The sequence below is a fragment of the Pholcus phalangioides genome, unplaced genomic scaffold (genome assembly GCF_987345545.1).
Source record: "Pholcus phalangioides strain wild (caught in Gottingen) unplaced genomic scaffold, Ppha-v1.0 ptg000017l_1, whole genome shotgun sequence".
In the NCBI taxonomy this organism is placed as follows: Eukaryota; Metazoa; Arthropoda; class Arachnida; order Araneae; family Pholcidae; genus Pholcus; species Pholcus phalangioides.
This window is the reverse complement of record NW_028301610.1, coordinates 41418775-41435263: the sequence shown is the minus strand read 5'-3', so window position 1 is coordinate 41435263 and position 16489 is coordinate 41418775. Positions and strand designations below refer to the sequence as shown.

The 16489-nt window shown below is 37.2% G+C and overlaps 1 protein-coding gene and 1 non-coding gene across 2 annotated transcripts in view; one reads left to right on the top strand and one right to left on the bottom strand.

Moving 5' to 3' along the window:
* jbug (filamin-type immunoglobulin domains fbug) overlaps positions 1-16489 on the bottom strand; it is a 302454-nt gene that overhangs the window by 244667 nt on the left and 41298 nt on the right. The window contains exon 2 of the mRNA XM_089246657.1: positions 1049-1238. Within this exon, the coding sequence (XP_089102783.1) occupies positions 1049-1238 (190 nt within the window). The remainder of the gene's footprint in view (positions 1-1048; positions 1239-16489) is intronic.
* TRNAA-AGC (transfer RNA alanine (anticodon AGC)) lies at positions 15148-15219 on the top strand. The gene has a single exon. It is a non-coding gene; the product is annotated as a tRNA-Ala (tRNA).

Genomic DNA, 16489 nt, shown 5'->3' with positions numbered 1-16489 from the left:
CTCTCTCACATGCATATATGAATTTATCATTATGGTAAAGATCAACATGATTTCAAAAAAAAGAAGAAAATAAATAAAATACAGCAAAAAACCCAAAGACCCGAAATTTTTTCAAAAAAAAAGAAAGATATTATAAAATTTGAAGAAAAAACAATTTCCATAGTATTGAGAGTATCTTCAGTAACTCCACAGTTAAGTGTGGCCATCCGTAGAAAGTACTAACAGTTCGTTAATTTGCAGTTGGCAACTCTGCAAAATATACAGATATAGCAAAATGTAAATTGTTGGCGGAATTATCCTGGTACAAATACAATGAAAGTTTTACATGGTAAATATTTTCACTGCTTTTTCTGACTTTATAAGAAGTGGATATGACTAAAAAAATTATAATTTTTTAAATACCACGCCTAGAGCATGACAGAAATATCAAGTCTCTCTGACTTGATATTTCTGATATATTATGCCGCCTGGCAGTCGAGTGGTTAGGGAGCTAGCTTCTCCCTGTGCAGGTCTGGGTTCGAATCCCGGTTCGGGCATGGATGTTTACTAACACTAACAAATTCCCTGGACGGATCATGCTGATCCCTTGGGAATACGTGTGGATCACGTTATTATTTAAAAAAAATTAATGATATATTATATATTTATGATATATTAATAAGACTTAATAATGATAAAATTCTTAAATGAAACTGGAAATGTATTTGAATATGTAACATTATGTAATTTACAATATACTTCATTGTTTCACTATATACTTTAAATGTTAATGTTACAGTTCTTGAATAGAAATTATGTATGGTACATAAATGCTGCAGCATTACTATAAAAAAAATTCTACAGTTTTAGGTGTGATTTATATACCCAGTAGCTTATTTTTTTGGAAAAAAAAAGACATTACCAAATAGAAATCAGTAAATAAACTGATGCTGCAACTCCATGTTTTCTGACATTATAGAATAACATAGAATTGTTATAAACACACTATCAAACGAAAAAAAAATGCAGCTAATTTCTAATGCAAACAATAAGCACATTTTCAGCTTACCTCAGTGCTATGCCATTGTTCCAATCTGAAGTGAAGTTGCTTATATTAAGATCAGGTAATGTAGCTTGTAACCATGACAGCATAAACTTCTTAGGAGGGAAATTTGTCCTTCCTATCTGATACCTCAAAATCAAAGACCAGATAAGCCCTAATATCAGCTTGAGGTTGCCTTCCACAATATCAGTGTTACCTAAAAGAAATATGAAGGTATAAAATTATTTTTATAGAAGAATTAAACGAACTATCTTTTTTAAACAAGAGAACAAGAAAACAAGCAAAACAAAGACCACAACATTCAGTTCCAAGGCACTGATATCCTCTTTTCTAACACCTTTAAATTCAAATTGCTTGTGCACATTAAAAGCCTCTGAACCTCGCCCAACTAATCAGGAACTACTGTGTCACATGAACACAAAAATACATTACTCGTCCCATGTCACACCAATGATATAAATTCCTACACATCTCCTGCTGAAGTACCAAATAATCTGCAGTCTTCCAAGGAGATCATACCCCTCCTTGCCCACCGTCACCAGCAACTGAAGATTGCAGCAGTAGTTGTGGTTGAAATGTATGACACCAAAACAAGCATGGCACAATAACCCAAAACATTGTAATAGTTTGAAAAACTCTGGACCATGATAGTCTAATATTTTTCTTCGCAACAAATAGACATGAAAATTCCTCTAGGTTTTTAACCCTTTATTCTATCATGTTGCTCTCAAGCAACATGAGTTTCTTATAATTCTCAAATAAAGGAATTTTATATTTTGAGATAGTTTCAGTAATGATGCTTCTAAACAACTCCTAAATTTTATATTTTGGCTTGTAAGTTGTTTATGAAATTTCTATAGTCACCAGCAGAATTTCTCTAAAGAATACATCTCCTACTTGATGACAAGCCAAGCAAGGATGATTGCTAATCCTTGCATTTTGGATTGGAATACCATGTGTGGAGGATAAATATTGCTCTGCATTCTTCAACAATGATAGGAAGTAGGTTGGTAAACAATAAATTATAGTTTTAGACTATTCTAGTCCATATAGATCATAAATATACATTGCCTGTGGGGCAACACCCCATATTTTTGTTTAACACATACATGCCAATCTTCGGACCAAGCCTTTTCGTAGTGGAAATGTTTGCCTTCGGTAGCCCCTCCTGATTTTTTCTCTCATGTCTATTGTAAAAATTCAAATTGATTATCTTATTTTCTTCAAGTTGACCACATTGGGCATTTACTCAGCTCTGACAAACATTTAAAGGTGCCTTTTTTTTAAGTTTGGGCCTGTTGCCATGAATATTCCTCATGAAATCAATGAAAGTTCTTTCATTTTTTGGAACAGGATGCTATTGCTGCTTTGCCATTATTGACATCCATCTTTGTAGAAATTTATCCATGAAATATGTTACGAAGAAACTTCATAAATTATTAAACTTCTTCTCATGCATTTTTTTTTCAATTCAGCAATTAAATATTTTTGGTATACGGGAATGGGCGGAGATACGAGGAGGGGGTCATGGGGGAGCACTGTCCCAACCAGCAACAAAGGTGGAGTTAATTGATCTAATGTATATGTGTATATATGAATTGACATCAACATCATCGTGCCACCCAAAGCAATAATGACCATACCCCTAGACTTCCAAGTCTATCTCTGCCTATGTATATGGGCCCACCTGGAGATTCAACTTATGGATGTGCAGACAGCCAAACAAAGCAAACCTTTACAACGACTATCAACAAGGTTGCTTCACTTCATTTCAAATTCAGTTTGATATTCATTCTTTGGAGATACTCTCTTAAATTGCCATTATTTTGTATTTGATAGGTAAATAGAATTCACAGAAATCTTCAATCAAAAACAAATACTTTTGAAAAAAAAAACAGACTTCCATAGTTTTTGGTGATTCACCGTAATTCTATATTTTATGGTAGAAATCCGTAGAAATAATGGACATTCATAGTAGTTGGCAAGTATGGACATGAACAATATATATATATATATATTTGACACGTAATGGTATTTAGGATGCCCCATTTATACAAATACAAATACAAAGCCACAGCAGGCAAAATGCCCAACGAGGTGGCTGAGAAAAAGATGCCCATAACAAATATGGATGTCATATATTTAAAAAATACAGCAACCCAATTAAAAATGCAATTAACAAAAATTATAAACAATATATACACATGATAAAATATTATACAATGCCCATAAAGAATATTATGGTTGTCTTATTCTAAGTATGGATAGCCTCTCGATTTACCCCAACATGTTTATCGTATTTCTTTTTAAACGTGTCAATTGTGTTACAATTTATTACCTCCGCGGGTAAGCTATTCCATTTATTAACAACCCTATTAGAGAAAAATTCCCTGCGACACCATAACCTTGCATTGTCCCTCACCAATCGATACTGGTGTCCCCTTGTAAGAGCAGTCGATTGGCGGTGTACTAAAAGTTCATGGTCCATCCTATCCATCCCATTGAAAATTTTGAACACTTCGATCATATCTCCTCTGCATCTGCGTTCATCCAATGTAAACATATTCAAAAAATGAAGTCTCTCTTCATAACTCAAGCCCTGTGTACCAATAAGGACACGCGTAGCTCTTCTCTGCACCCCTTCAACCAATTCTATGTCCCTCTGTAGGTATGGTCTCCAAAACCTTACAGCATACTCCAGTCCAGGACGAACTAAGCCTCGAAAAAGCGGAAGAATGACTTTAGGAGAACGCGAAGAGACTTTTTTGAAGATGAGACCAAGCATTCTATTCGCTTTTTTGACCACCGCTGAACAATGTTCAGAAAACTTAAGTCGCTCATCAATGAGAATTCCCAAATCGGTGACCCTAGTTGCATCCGGGATAGTGACACCATTCACCTCGTAAGAGAACCATGGGTTGTTTCGAACCAAAATGAGCGACCATGCACTTATCAACGCTAAACGACATGCTCCATTCATTTGCCCATGCTGCAATCCTGTTTAGACTGGTCTGGAGCGACTCCCTATCGCTTTGATTCCCGATTACCCCCATTAGCTTCACATCATCTGCGAATTTGCTAGTAATCCCATCGATACCCTGATCGAGTTTATCGATAAAAAGTTGAAAAAGTATGGGGCAAAGGACACTTCCTTGAGGAACTCCACTTGTGCCGCCTGTCCAACCAGAGAATTCCCCGTTCACCATAACTCGTTGCGACCTATCTCTTAACCACGATTCTATCCAATTCAGCAAGTTGCCCCCAATTCCAATCTCGTGTAAATGCTTCAAGAGTTTACCATGTTGGACCCAATCGAATGCCTTCTGGAAATCAAGGTAAACGACACCTTGTCTAATATAACTCCTCAAAAATATTTTTCTCTGGATTTAAATGCTTGTTTATTAAAGGGTTAAGTAAAATATAAAAAAAAATGTAAATTACATATTAGTTGAACTAATGATTTGGGTTAAAAAATCAACAGCTCTCCTTAAATTATATCATATCCCTATCTGGCTTCTAAAATGACACCACTCAAAATAGTAGCCAGCTAACGTTATGACCCTGTTCTTATCTATAAAATTAATTCTTGACTATCGTAAAAAATGTTATTGTATATTATGCTGTCCCTCTATTTGATTCTCTTGATTCAATGAACAATTTATAGCTTTCAGGTTATTAGGCCAATATGGTTCAAAGTTTTATATTTTTATGCTTTGCTTGCAGGGGTGGCAAGTATTTCCAAGGAATAAGTCTTCTACGATGTCTGGCAAGAATGAAGCTTGCACTTACATAAACCCCTACTTCAATTGCAATGATGTTGTTACCATGGGCTCTGGACAGAATGGAGGTGTTGTCCACCAGTCATCATAAGACACTAATTTCTTGAAAACGCTCATCACTCATTGAAATGAAAATTATGGTACTTTTGCAGCTATCTACCGGCAATCAAAAACAGCGTCTATACAGCTTAAATTCATCTTGCTTCTACAAGATTGCAAATGCACATTTTTTGGAAAAATCATAAAGGATAGGAATGCCCATTCAAATTGTGAAAAATTTTCCGAGATCATTGAGACAAAAAACCGAATCTGTAAAAACTCTATCTATAAGCAGTATCCAGATTATTGGTAGAGTTTCAAGCTCTACCTTGAATATCCAGTTTTGTCATCTACCTGTTATGTGGTAGTCACCATTTTGTGTTGCTGAAAATCACGGGTGTGTATGCAGAATCAGCTTTTGGAGGGGCACAAGGATTTCTTCTACATAAGTTGTGGGTCACTAACTCTTAAAAATAGATTTAAATTAACAGATAGTATCAGAATGTATTTTTCCTCAATATTTTAATTTTCTACAAAAATATTTTTAATTTTTTTGATTTTCTTGGAGGCAGGCCCCTCCCAGATCTAGCCTTTGGTGGCGGCTGAAAATACGATTTTCTAACATTTCTCAATTTTGAGTTGGCTATTTATTCCTTTGAAAAAAAGCTCTGGTTGCCATGATGGTCATACATACCTACAACACAAATATGAATACATTAAATTACAAACCTACATATTTTTCACCAATTTGGAGGATAGATATAGGACCGCAACTGGGAGGGAGGGGAGCAGGCAGGTACGGTGCCCTATGATCTGGACTAGAGGGAGGTGCCAAATTCACTCTTTATAACTGTTTCTTCTACATTACACAAGGGTGCCAAAATGTGTGTGCTTCCCCGTTTGAGAAAGTATCTAGTTGCGGCCCTGGAAAGTATCTAGATGGCACCATCTACTGAACATAAATGATGCCAAATGCTGGGCACACACACACAAGCACATTGTTAAGTTTCACCAGTACAAATCTGACATAGCTTTCATATTCAGGTGTGAAAATATGTTGCAGTTAAATGGTGACAGATCAGAGTGGTGGACCATCAGGTAGGGAAAAGAAAATCATTCTACCAGGAAATCGTTTCACAAGGATTTATATGAATAGGGGAATCAGAAGATAGCGTAAGCATTAGACTCTCATTTGCTTTAAATTTAATCATAAGATATTGTTGAAATAGCTAAGGTTTTTATAACAAAATGGAAAATCAATCAGATGGGAATTTATAGATGGATTTATTAGTGAATATATAAATGTGCGTGCTTGACTTGTGTGTGTAATTACAGTGGATCCTGCTTATAGCGTTTTTCAAAAAAAAAAAAAAATCATAAAAAAACATTGTAACAAGAAAATTCTTTAAATCTTAATGATAATTGCTTAGAGTTGGCACCATTGGCGTACATACGCAGGGGGGTTCTAACCCCCCCCCCCCGAGCAAGATTATAGTGTTATTTTGCAGGGAAAAAAGTAAAAACCCCCCCTCAGAAGGAAAAAAAATCTGAAAACCCCCTCAAGAAAATTCTGCACACGCCTATGGTTGGCACCACAAAAATAAGTCATACTAAAACATTCTAAATGGTAACACTATAAGTGGGATCGACTGCATATATCTTTTAGATTTAGTACATGTGTTACATTCCATATGTTAAATTCTCAGTGTTAATAGGCTTCTTTGCAAGCCTGTTTTACTAGTAGACAATGAAAGTATTAAAAGAACCTAGTTATAAGCTGGTATAAATTAATTTTTTTTAATGAACCTTTGGATATAAAATTTTTTTAGAAATGAATGATTTATTTTATTCACACAGATACCTCCTCCTCCTACCTAGAACATGACCCGCAGCTCTGTCCAGTGCCCTCTTAATGCATAGGCCCACCTGCGCACTGCCCGGGGCCTCAAGAGAAAAGGGGCCTCACAAAAACAAGAACCAGTTAAAATTTTTGAAAATTGGCCAGGTAGGGCCTCAGAAAAATGTCCCAGATCTACTCTCAGCGTCTGGGGCTGATACTCGAGATACCAATTAATACCACTCAATTATTCAACCCTTGTCCTCAGGTCGGAGTAAATTATTATTTATTTACAGCTATAACAAATAATGTATATATGAGGATGTATTTAAATTACATTCTTATAAATCAGTACATATGTTTTATGCTACTACTCCTTGAGCGAGAGAGGAATGGAGAAAGCAATAGGTCAAGACTTACCCCAGACTTTCGTCATCTTCCGCTCCTTCCACTTTCCTCCAAACCCCCGGACAACCACCTCTCATCAAGACCTAGTTCGTTCTGTCTCTCTCAACCACCTTCTCTCGTACAATTTCCTCCTGTTTCCCTCTCATTGGTTCCGTCTCCTAAACGTCACACCCCCTCCCCTTTGGGTCCCAGACTAGAATCCCTTACTGGAATCTCGCTGCTGCCCCGATGTCTACATACCAATGATAAATCCATCTGCCACTCCTTCTCAAGGTACCACTGCCCAAAGGGCAGGGTCAATTCTGAGAATCTGCAAAAGGCGTTGGAGGTAACACCTGTGCATATAGGTGCCTCACCTATTTCTATACACGATATCTGAATAAAAGTCCAACCCAGTTCCCAGATTGTCTGGTGTCGTAAATAAAATTATATTCTAAAAGGCTTCATTAAAATTTAACTACAAATTAATGTAACAAGTTAGCGAGTAGCTTGTTACATTCCTCCCCCCTTAGAAAAGAACCTGCAGAGAAACTAGCAGGTTCGGGGAAAAAAAAAACGCGGCCGTCTTTCTATCCCTGTCCAAACCAAAACTAGGCAAAGTCCTACAATAGGTCAACCCAATCTCCTCCTCTTTTCACACAGAATCAGTTGACCGCTCCTCCCTTGGACTTGCGATAAGTAGTAAATGCCAATCAAAGAAGAGGTATTTCCGTATGTGCTTTCTCCCATAAAATTATATTCTAAAAGGCTTCATTAAAATTTAACTACAAATTAATGTAACAAGTTAGCGAGTAGCTTGTTACAAAAATCATTTGGCCCAGGGGCCCATTATGCCCTTAAGATGGACCTGTTTCTGTCTCAACAAAGAAATATAAGCAGGTGATCAAAGACCTGGACTATGCTGGGAAAAAATTCAGAGAGCAAATGATAGGGGGGAAAATCATTTTTTTCGAAAGGGACCCAGATTTTGCCAATAACCTTTTTCCTGGGACCCAAGTAAATTAGAGTACAGCAGCAGATGCATTGTATGGTTAAATGCATTTTTTTAAGGCTGGCAATAATGTTGGACTTTGAGTATGAAATCGTGACCAGTCTGTGAAAATGGCAGATGCTACACTAATACTGCTGATCAACTGAACAATTCTTATTTGCTTATAACTTGATAATGGCTACCAATTCAGCATTTATCCTGTGAGAATTTTTTAATTTGAGGAATGTGCATTTTCACAAAAAATTGTGAAACTGAATTCGCTTAACCCTCCTTCTTCCCCCAAACCCCCTTTCTTTTCTTTATCTTACATGAGCTGAGCTTCTATTAACATCACCACCACCAACCCAACTGCTTCTCAGTACTTTATCATACACCAGTTATTCTATGAAGCCGGTTATGAGGGGAAAACAGCATATCTTTTTTTTGTGATGACCATCTGGAAAGTTTCCCTCACAAAATTTCACTGCTATGTCTTGCTAAAGAGGTTTCACTTGAATAATAATAAGTCAATGAATAGAGGTGGGGAGGGGGGAAGCAATCTCTTAGAAAATTATGATGATCCCACCCTAAACAGGTGCATAATTCTACTACATGTACCCTCATCATTGTATTGGTTAAGTTAGTTTGTAATCAAATTCTCATGTTTTTATATGCATTTTGATTCTGATTTTTTGCTACAGATGAATTCACACTCTTCAAATGTTCTGATTAAATGTCATCATGGGAAAATACAAGTTGATTCAAAGGAAACTGGTGATGATTTGAGTTCAAAATTAAGTTTGATAAAAGTTTTAGTTCACAAGACGGTAATCTGTTGTCTCCACTCTGAACAGCAGTTTTCATATTTGAGAAGTGTTCATCGCAGTAGCGTGTCTTCTCGGGGTCCCGAGAGCAGATTTTTCTACGGACCCTCCTTGAAAGGGTTTGCTCAGAAAGTAGGTGAGTTAAAGAGGATGCATTTGGCTCAGGGCTCCGGTTTCCTCAGCCTAGTTAGAAGCCTGGAAGTATTGCCTTATCCCCCTTCCCCAGTACCCTTTAGGAGAGGGATTTCCTTTAAGATATTTCCTTAAAGTTTCCAAGGGAAGCACCCAGCAATATAAAAATTGAATTGGTTTTGAAATCAATGAGCAAACTAAGGAAAAAAAATGATTTACTGAAAAAATGGCAAGATTCATCCAAAGAAATTCAATTGCAGTAGAAACTTGATTATCCAGGCCAACGGTGGAAAAGGTGAACATGGATAATCAAAAACACTGTTAAACTGCCGGGACTAAAAAAATTATTTGAAATAACAAAATTGGAAAAAAAGAAGTATTTATGTATTTTAACTCTTTAAAGTGACACTATCCACAGTATATATATTCATATTATCCGCGTGAAAATATCAAATAAAAAATTACACTTATTCAAGGATAGAGTGGTGTAGTGGTGGGTTTATAAGATACAGAGTTAGAGATGGGAAGAGTTTAGGGTACATGATTTCAAACCCACCCACCTCCAGGAAATTGTTTCACTACACGTACACGCACATTCCCGCATGTACCGATTCGTTGGGGGGGGGGTGTAGCAGTAGTAGGTAGGGCCTCCAAAAAATGGCTCAGGGATCCATGATGTTCTTAAGTCAGCCACCTCGTTGGGCAATTTGCCTGTTGTGGCGTTGTATTCGTATAAATTTGTTTGTATAGTCACACTACTAATATACTGGGTTTCATTGATGGCAGAAATACAGTAGAACCTCAATTATCTGGGCTAATGTTGGGGAAGGTGATTACGTATAACCAAAAAGCATGATTACCCTTTTCCTGTCAACCATTTTGCACAGTTATAAAATGTACCAAGAGAATGATGCAAACAAGGAACAGCTCTGGAGCCATAATGTCACATGACCACATCTGAGGTTACACCATTCTTGTGCCTTATCTTTCAGTTGCAAAAAAAAAAATACATTTTGATTAACTTCCCAGCATTTTATGTAATTGGCTGTAAATCAGTGCTGATCGCCCCATGACAATGTCCAGTTCTTATGCGTATACATGGGGGCTGCTGTTGCAATGCGTTGACATGGGAGTTCAGCTCTGAGAATGGGGGAAGGGGGTAAAAGAATGAAGGAATACAGTTCTGCGAAATGGGAATATTTGTTTTCACCACAACCATCACAAAATCTTACATAACCAATGAAAAAACAACAACATTAACACAGATAGAGCTAAACATTAAATTGAAAATTTCATAGCACTGTTAATCTGTGCACGGATAATCAAGTTTCTACTGTACTTAAGATAGCACATGATAGTTTATCATACTGAGTTGCTTTTTTAGTGGATAGTCTTAATTTCTTTATCTATTCTTGTATTTGTTTACGTGTTATAAATAGCTGCAGGAAATGAAAAATAAAAATTTTATAGTATAAAATATCAATGAGAGATCAAGAAACGAAATATGCATTCACAGAAATCATAGCTGGGAAATGAGATCTCATACTTCTACAGAATCTGTTATTTTATTCCAGTAACTACACTGAAGAGCCAAAAAAACTGGTGCACCTGCCTAATATCATGTAGGGCCCCCCCCCCCCGCGAGCTCACAGAAGTGCCACAACACGACGTGGCATGGACTCGACTAATGTCTGAAGTAGTGCTGGAGGTAATTGACACCATGAATCCTGCAGGGCTGTCCATAAATCCGTAGGAGTAAGAGGGGGTGGAGATCTCTTCTGAACAGCACGTTGCAAGGCATCCCAGATATGTTCAATAATGTTCATGTCTGGGGATTTTGGTGGCCAGCGGAAGTGTCTAAAGTCAGAAGAGTGTTGCTGGAGCCACTTTGTAGCAATTCTGGACATGTGGGGTGTCGCATTGTCCTGCTGAAATTGTCCAAGTCCGTCCGAATGCACAATGGACATGAATGGGTGCAGGTGATCAGACAGGATGCTTACGTACCTGTCAGAGTCGTATCTAGACGTATCAGGGGTCCCATATCACGCCAACTGCACACGCCCCATACCATCACAGAGCCTCCACCAGCTTGAACAGTCCCCTGTTGACATGTAGGGTCCATGGATTCATGAGGTTGTCTCCATACCCGTACACGTCCATCAGCTCGAAGCAATTGGAACCGAGACTCGTCAGACCAGGCAACGTGTTTCCAGTCCTCAACAGTCCAATGCCGGTGTTGTCGGGCCCAGGCGAGGCGTAAAGCTTTGTGTCGTGCAGTCATGAAGGGTACATGAGTGGGCCTTCGGCTCCGAAAGCCCATATCGATGATGTTTCGTTGAATAGTTAGTACGCTGACACTTGTTGATGGCCCAGCATTGAAATCTGCAGCAATATGCGGAAGGGTTGCACGTCTGTCACGTTTAATGATTCTCGTCAGTCGTCGTTGGTCCCGTGCTTGCATGATCTTTTTCCGGCCGCAGCGATGTCGTAGATTTAATTTTTTACCGGATTCCCGATATTCACGGTACACTCGTGAAATGGTCGTACGGGAAAATCCAAATTTCATCGCTACCTCGGAGATGCTATGTCCCATCTCTCGTGCGCCGACTATAACACCACGTTCAAACTCACTTAAATCTCGATAACCTGCCATTGTAGCAGCACTAACCGATCTAACAACTATGCCAGACACTTGTTGTGTTATATAGGCATTGCCGACCGCAGCGCCGTTCTCTGATTGGGTCCATATCTCTTTATTTGCATACGCATGCCTGTACCAGTTTTTTTGGCTCTTCAGTTTAATTAATTCATAGTAATTGTAAAAGGAAATTTATCAAAAAAAAAAAAAAAAAACATGCTCTGAGATGTGTATAATGCTAAGATAATCTCTGTGTATAGTAAGTATTTATCTGGAAATGTTTATAGAATTTTCTAAGTAACATCTCAAGGGCAAAACAAGTGAGTAATTCATTTGGATGAATCTATTGATATCAGTAGTGAAGCATAATTTCAACATACTGTAACTTACAGGGCTGGATTAACACATTTGAAGGCCCTAAGCACTACTTGGTTTTGGTGCTTCACCCCCCCCCCCGGTACCTACAAGTATGTTTCACTCGATATTGAATCTATAAATTAAGAAATTAAAGAAAAAAATGTAATTTTATTATTTTAGAAGTAACTAATCTAAGGCAGAACTGTGAATATTTATAAGCACGGGCATTGAAAGTCTCACCCTCCCCTTTTTTCTACTTGTGAAGTCTTTGATTATATCTCCTAAATTATTTTTTTTTTGGAACATTTTTGGAATTTTTCTTTCATATTTCCCAAAAAAACAAACTTTAGATTTTTAGATTTTTTTTTCAGAATCATAGATTTTTTCAGATGCATAGATGTCACCATCTGGTGGCCTGATGTCATTTACGAGCCATAGCTGACTGCTGTCACAGACAATGCATAGTACCATTGAGGATATACGTGAGCTCCATTGGTTAAATATTCTATCTGTCACTATAGTTTTGATGGTAGAGCACTCGACTAGCATTTGAGAGACCCGGGTTTGGGTCCTGGTATAGGCAGAGATGAAACTTTTCCAAAAAATCAGTATCTCTACAAAATTAGCCAGTTTTTCTGTATATCTTGTACATTAACTTGATCTCTAGTTTGCAATATTATTAGTTTTTCTGCATTTGTGCCATCCTTTTTGATGAAGGTCTTACAGTGTATGTATGACCAATCAGAAATTCTAGGAGTTTTTGCTGGATGCTTGATGAAATTTTGATAACTTTTTGTGGTGCGGTGCCCCTTTTTTCTTGATGAACTAAGCATGTGCTTATTTTGCTTAATGGTTGATCCGGCCCTGGTAACTTACTTTGAAAAGTTACATAGTTGTTTTTATTTTTTCAGGCATTAAATCATTACTATTAGTTATGGTGATGTGCGAATAAAATCTATAAACTATCTATCTATAACTAATCTATCTCTTTTAACGAGACAATATTCAGTTGGAACCTTTGCACACTCAAAAATGCAAAGCCTTTTATAGAGTAGTCCTCATCATGTAATCTGAGGTTTGACTGTATTTAAAGGTGGCTACACAGGCAAATGCAAGTTCGACAAGCATACTTGCTGGAAATAATCATAACACATAATAACAAATTTTAGCACAAAGCGAAGCTCACTGAAGAGTGAAAACTACCTGCATGGTTTTGCTTGTACAGGTGCGGCTTGAACAAGCATGCATCATCAAAATTCATTCAAGACTCCAGCTGCTTGTACAATCAAAATGCTTGAGTAAAAATTTCCCATACATACGCTTAAGCATGCTCATACAAAAAGATTGAACATGCATGCATATCAAGCTTGCAGTAGCCACCTTTACTTTTAAACACCCAAAAAAATTTGGTTTGGTAGTATATCTATACAATTATTTTAGAGTATACCTTTAAATCCCCCTTCACACACAAATCAGGATTTCTGGGGACGACCCAGTTAGGCCACATAAGAGAGGTTTTTCTTCCAAGATAGAAATTATTCAAGTTTTATTATTCTAATGCAAATTTTGCGTGGCACTGTGTGAGTACCCAAAAAATAACTGAGGCAAGCAGGAATTCAAATTATAGAAAAGGTAAAGGCATGTCTCATTTTTTCACTCTGTCTATATCATAGCTGCAAACTCTTCCGGATTTTTTGGGATGCTCAAGAATTTCTACTTTAGCTCCTGGAATTCCAAAAAATTCTTGTATCTCCCGAGTTTTAACCATGATTGTAAAAAATTCAGAATTTTGGGGAAATAAAATTATTCCCAAACAATTTACACGGTAAAAAAGATTGTTACTTTTGTTTTTAATAATGAAAATGTCATTGCAAGCATAACATGAATTGCCATGATTACGTCAAATCACAAAAGTATTTCATTTTTTGGGGGAGAAGGACTAAATATATATGCCATTCAATAACTGTGGACAAAATAAGAGAAAATTAAATTTCATGCTTTGTAATTTAACTTAATCTGCAACAACAAAAAAAATATATATGAATTTGTATGTGTTTTTTCTAAGCCTTTCTAAACTGCAAAGAAGTTTGCATGGCTTAAAATTCATTACAAGTGGGAATTCTAAGAAAATTAAAATAGACCAATTGGGTAGCTCTATTCCACAAGCGCCCAATCAGGATGCTGCATTAGTCTTACACTCAGGGTCTAAGCTTTATTTTTACCACAGCGTTTGAAGTGAACAGATGTACTTTTTCCTCCCGGTGAGCAACCGAGAGTTCAGATGCGGTATCCAACCCAAGTGGGATCCTCGGTCAGCGTGATTAGTGGTTAAATATTTTTCCTCTGAAGACGAGACCCATTGTGTGTCAAAATGGATTAGGAGTTTTTGTATTTCTAGTGTATTTGCCTTATTCATTGATGAGTTCTTATTATTCTGTTTAGTTATAGTTACTGCTGATTTTACACATGTTGATGATGGGAATTTCACTTGTGAAAGCGAAAGGTCAGATTTTCGTCATTGTAAAAAAAATTGTTTTCACGTCGGACAAGTACAAATTCAGAAGCGACATCAATGGAAAAGAACTCTAGAAAAGATTCTAAAAGTAAATGAGGTAATATGATGATGAATAGAATAACTACAAGATATACAGGAACTGGATGTTGTGAAGATATTTATTATTTTAGATATTAATTTTTTTTTTTTTAAGTAAGGAAAAACTCATCTCTGCCTCTACCGGGAGTTGAACCCGGGTCCCTCGATTGCCAGACGAGTACTCTGGCCACTAAGCTACAGAGGAGATAGAGATTTTCCTTTGCTAGAGCGTATATATGTGCCAAACGGAACTGTGTAATGGACGGTGAACCGATCAGCTAATAGCTCATTGACGACGAGCCAACAGATGGCTATATATATGACATGAATGTCGCTCTCCACTTGTTAATACAAGATATACAGGAACTGGATGTTGTGAAGATATTTATTATTTGAGATGTTAATTTTTGTCATATATATAGCCATCTGGCGGTTCGTCGTCAATGAGCTATTAGATGATCGGTTCACCGTCCATTGCACGGTTCCGTTCGGCACATATATACGCTCTAGCGAAGGAAAATCTCTATCTCCTCTGTAGCTTAGTGGTCAGAGCACTCGTCCAGCAATCAAGGGACCCGGGTTCGACTCCCGGTAGAGGCAGAGATGAGTTTTTCCTTCCTTAAAAAAATTAACATCTCAAATAATAAATAGCTTCACAACATCTAGTTCCTGTATATCTTGTATTAACAAGTGGAGAGCAACATTCATGTCATGTCGAATAGAATAACTACTTTTGTGAAAAAAAGAATTAGTACTTTTTTTTAACTCTGATATTCTGGATGTGTTTAACTAATTTTTCCTAAGTTTTTCCTATTTGAAATAATGCCTGTTACATGGTATGCCCTTTTTTACTTATAGTATAAATAATTTTGTTACACAAGTTATTTTGTAAATTTTTCATTCAAAGTTTCAGGTGAGGAGGGGACTTTATGTAAAAGTGGGCAATGCATAAATACAAATACAAATACAAATACAACGCCACAACAGGCAAAATGCCCAACGAGGTGGCTGATAAAAAGATGCCCATAAAAATATGGTTGCCCATAAAAATATGGTTGGCATATGTTTCAAAAATACAGCAACCCAATTAAAAATGCAATTAACACAAATTACAAACAATATATACACATGATAAAATATTATACAATGCCCATAAAGAATACTTATGGTTGTCTTATTCTAAGAATGGATAGCTTCTCGATTTACCCCAACATGTTTATCGTATTTCTTTTTAAACGTGTCAATTGTGTTACAATTTACTACCTCCGGGGGTAAGCTATTCCATTTATTAACAACCCTATTGGAGAAAAATTCCCTGCGACACCATAACCTTGCATTGTCCCTCACCAACCGATACTGGTGTCCCCTTGTAAAAGCAGTCGATTGGCGGTGTACTAAAAGTTCATGGTCCATCCTATCCATCCCATTGAAAATTTTGAACACTTCGATCATATCTCCTCGACACCTGCGTTCATCCAATGTAAACATATTCAAAAAATGAAGTCTTTCTTCATAACTCAAGCCCTGTGTGCCAATAAGGACACGCGTAGCTCTTCTCTGCACCCCTTCAACCAAGTCTATGTCCCTCTGTAGGTATGGTCTCCAAAACCTTACAGCATACTCCAGTCCAGGACGAACTAAGCCTCGAAAAAGCGGAAGAATGACTTTAGGAGAACGCGAAGAGACCTTTTTGAAAATGAGACCAAGCATTCTATTCGATTTTTTGACAACCGCTGAACAATGTTCAGAAAACTTAAGTCGCTCGTCAATGAGAATTCCCAAATCGGTGACTCTAGTTGCATCCGGGATAGTGACACCATTCAACTCGTAAGAGAACCGTGGGTTGTTCGAACCAAAATGAGCGACCATG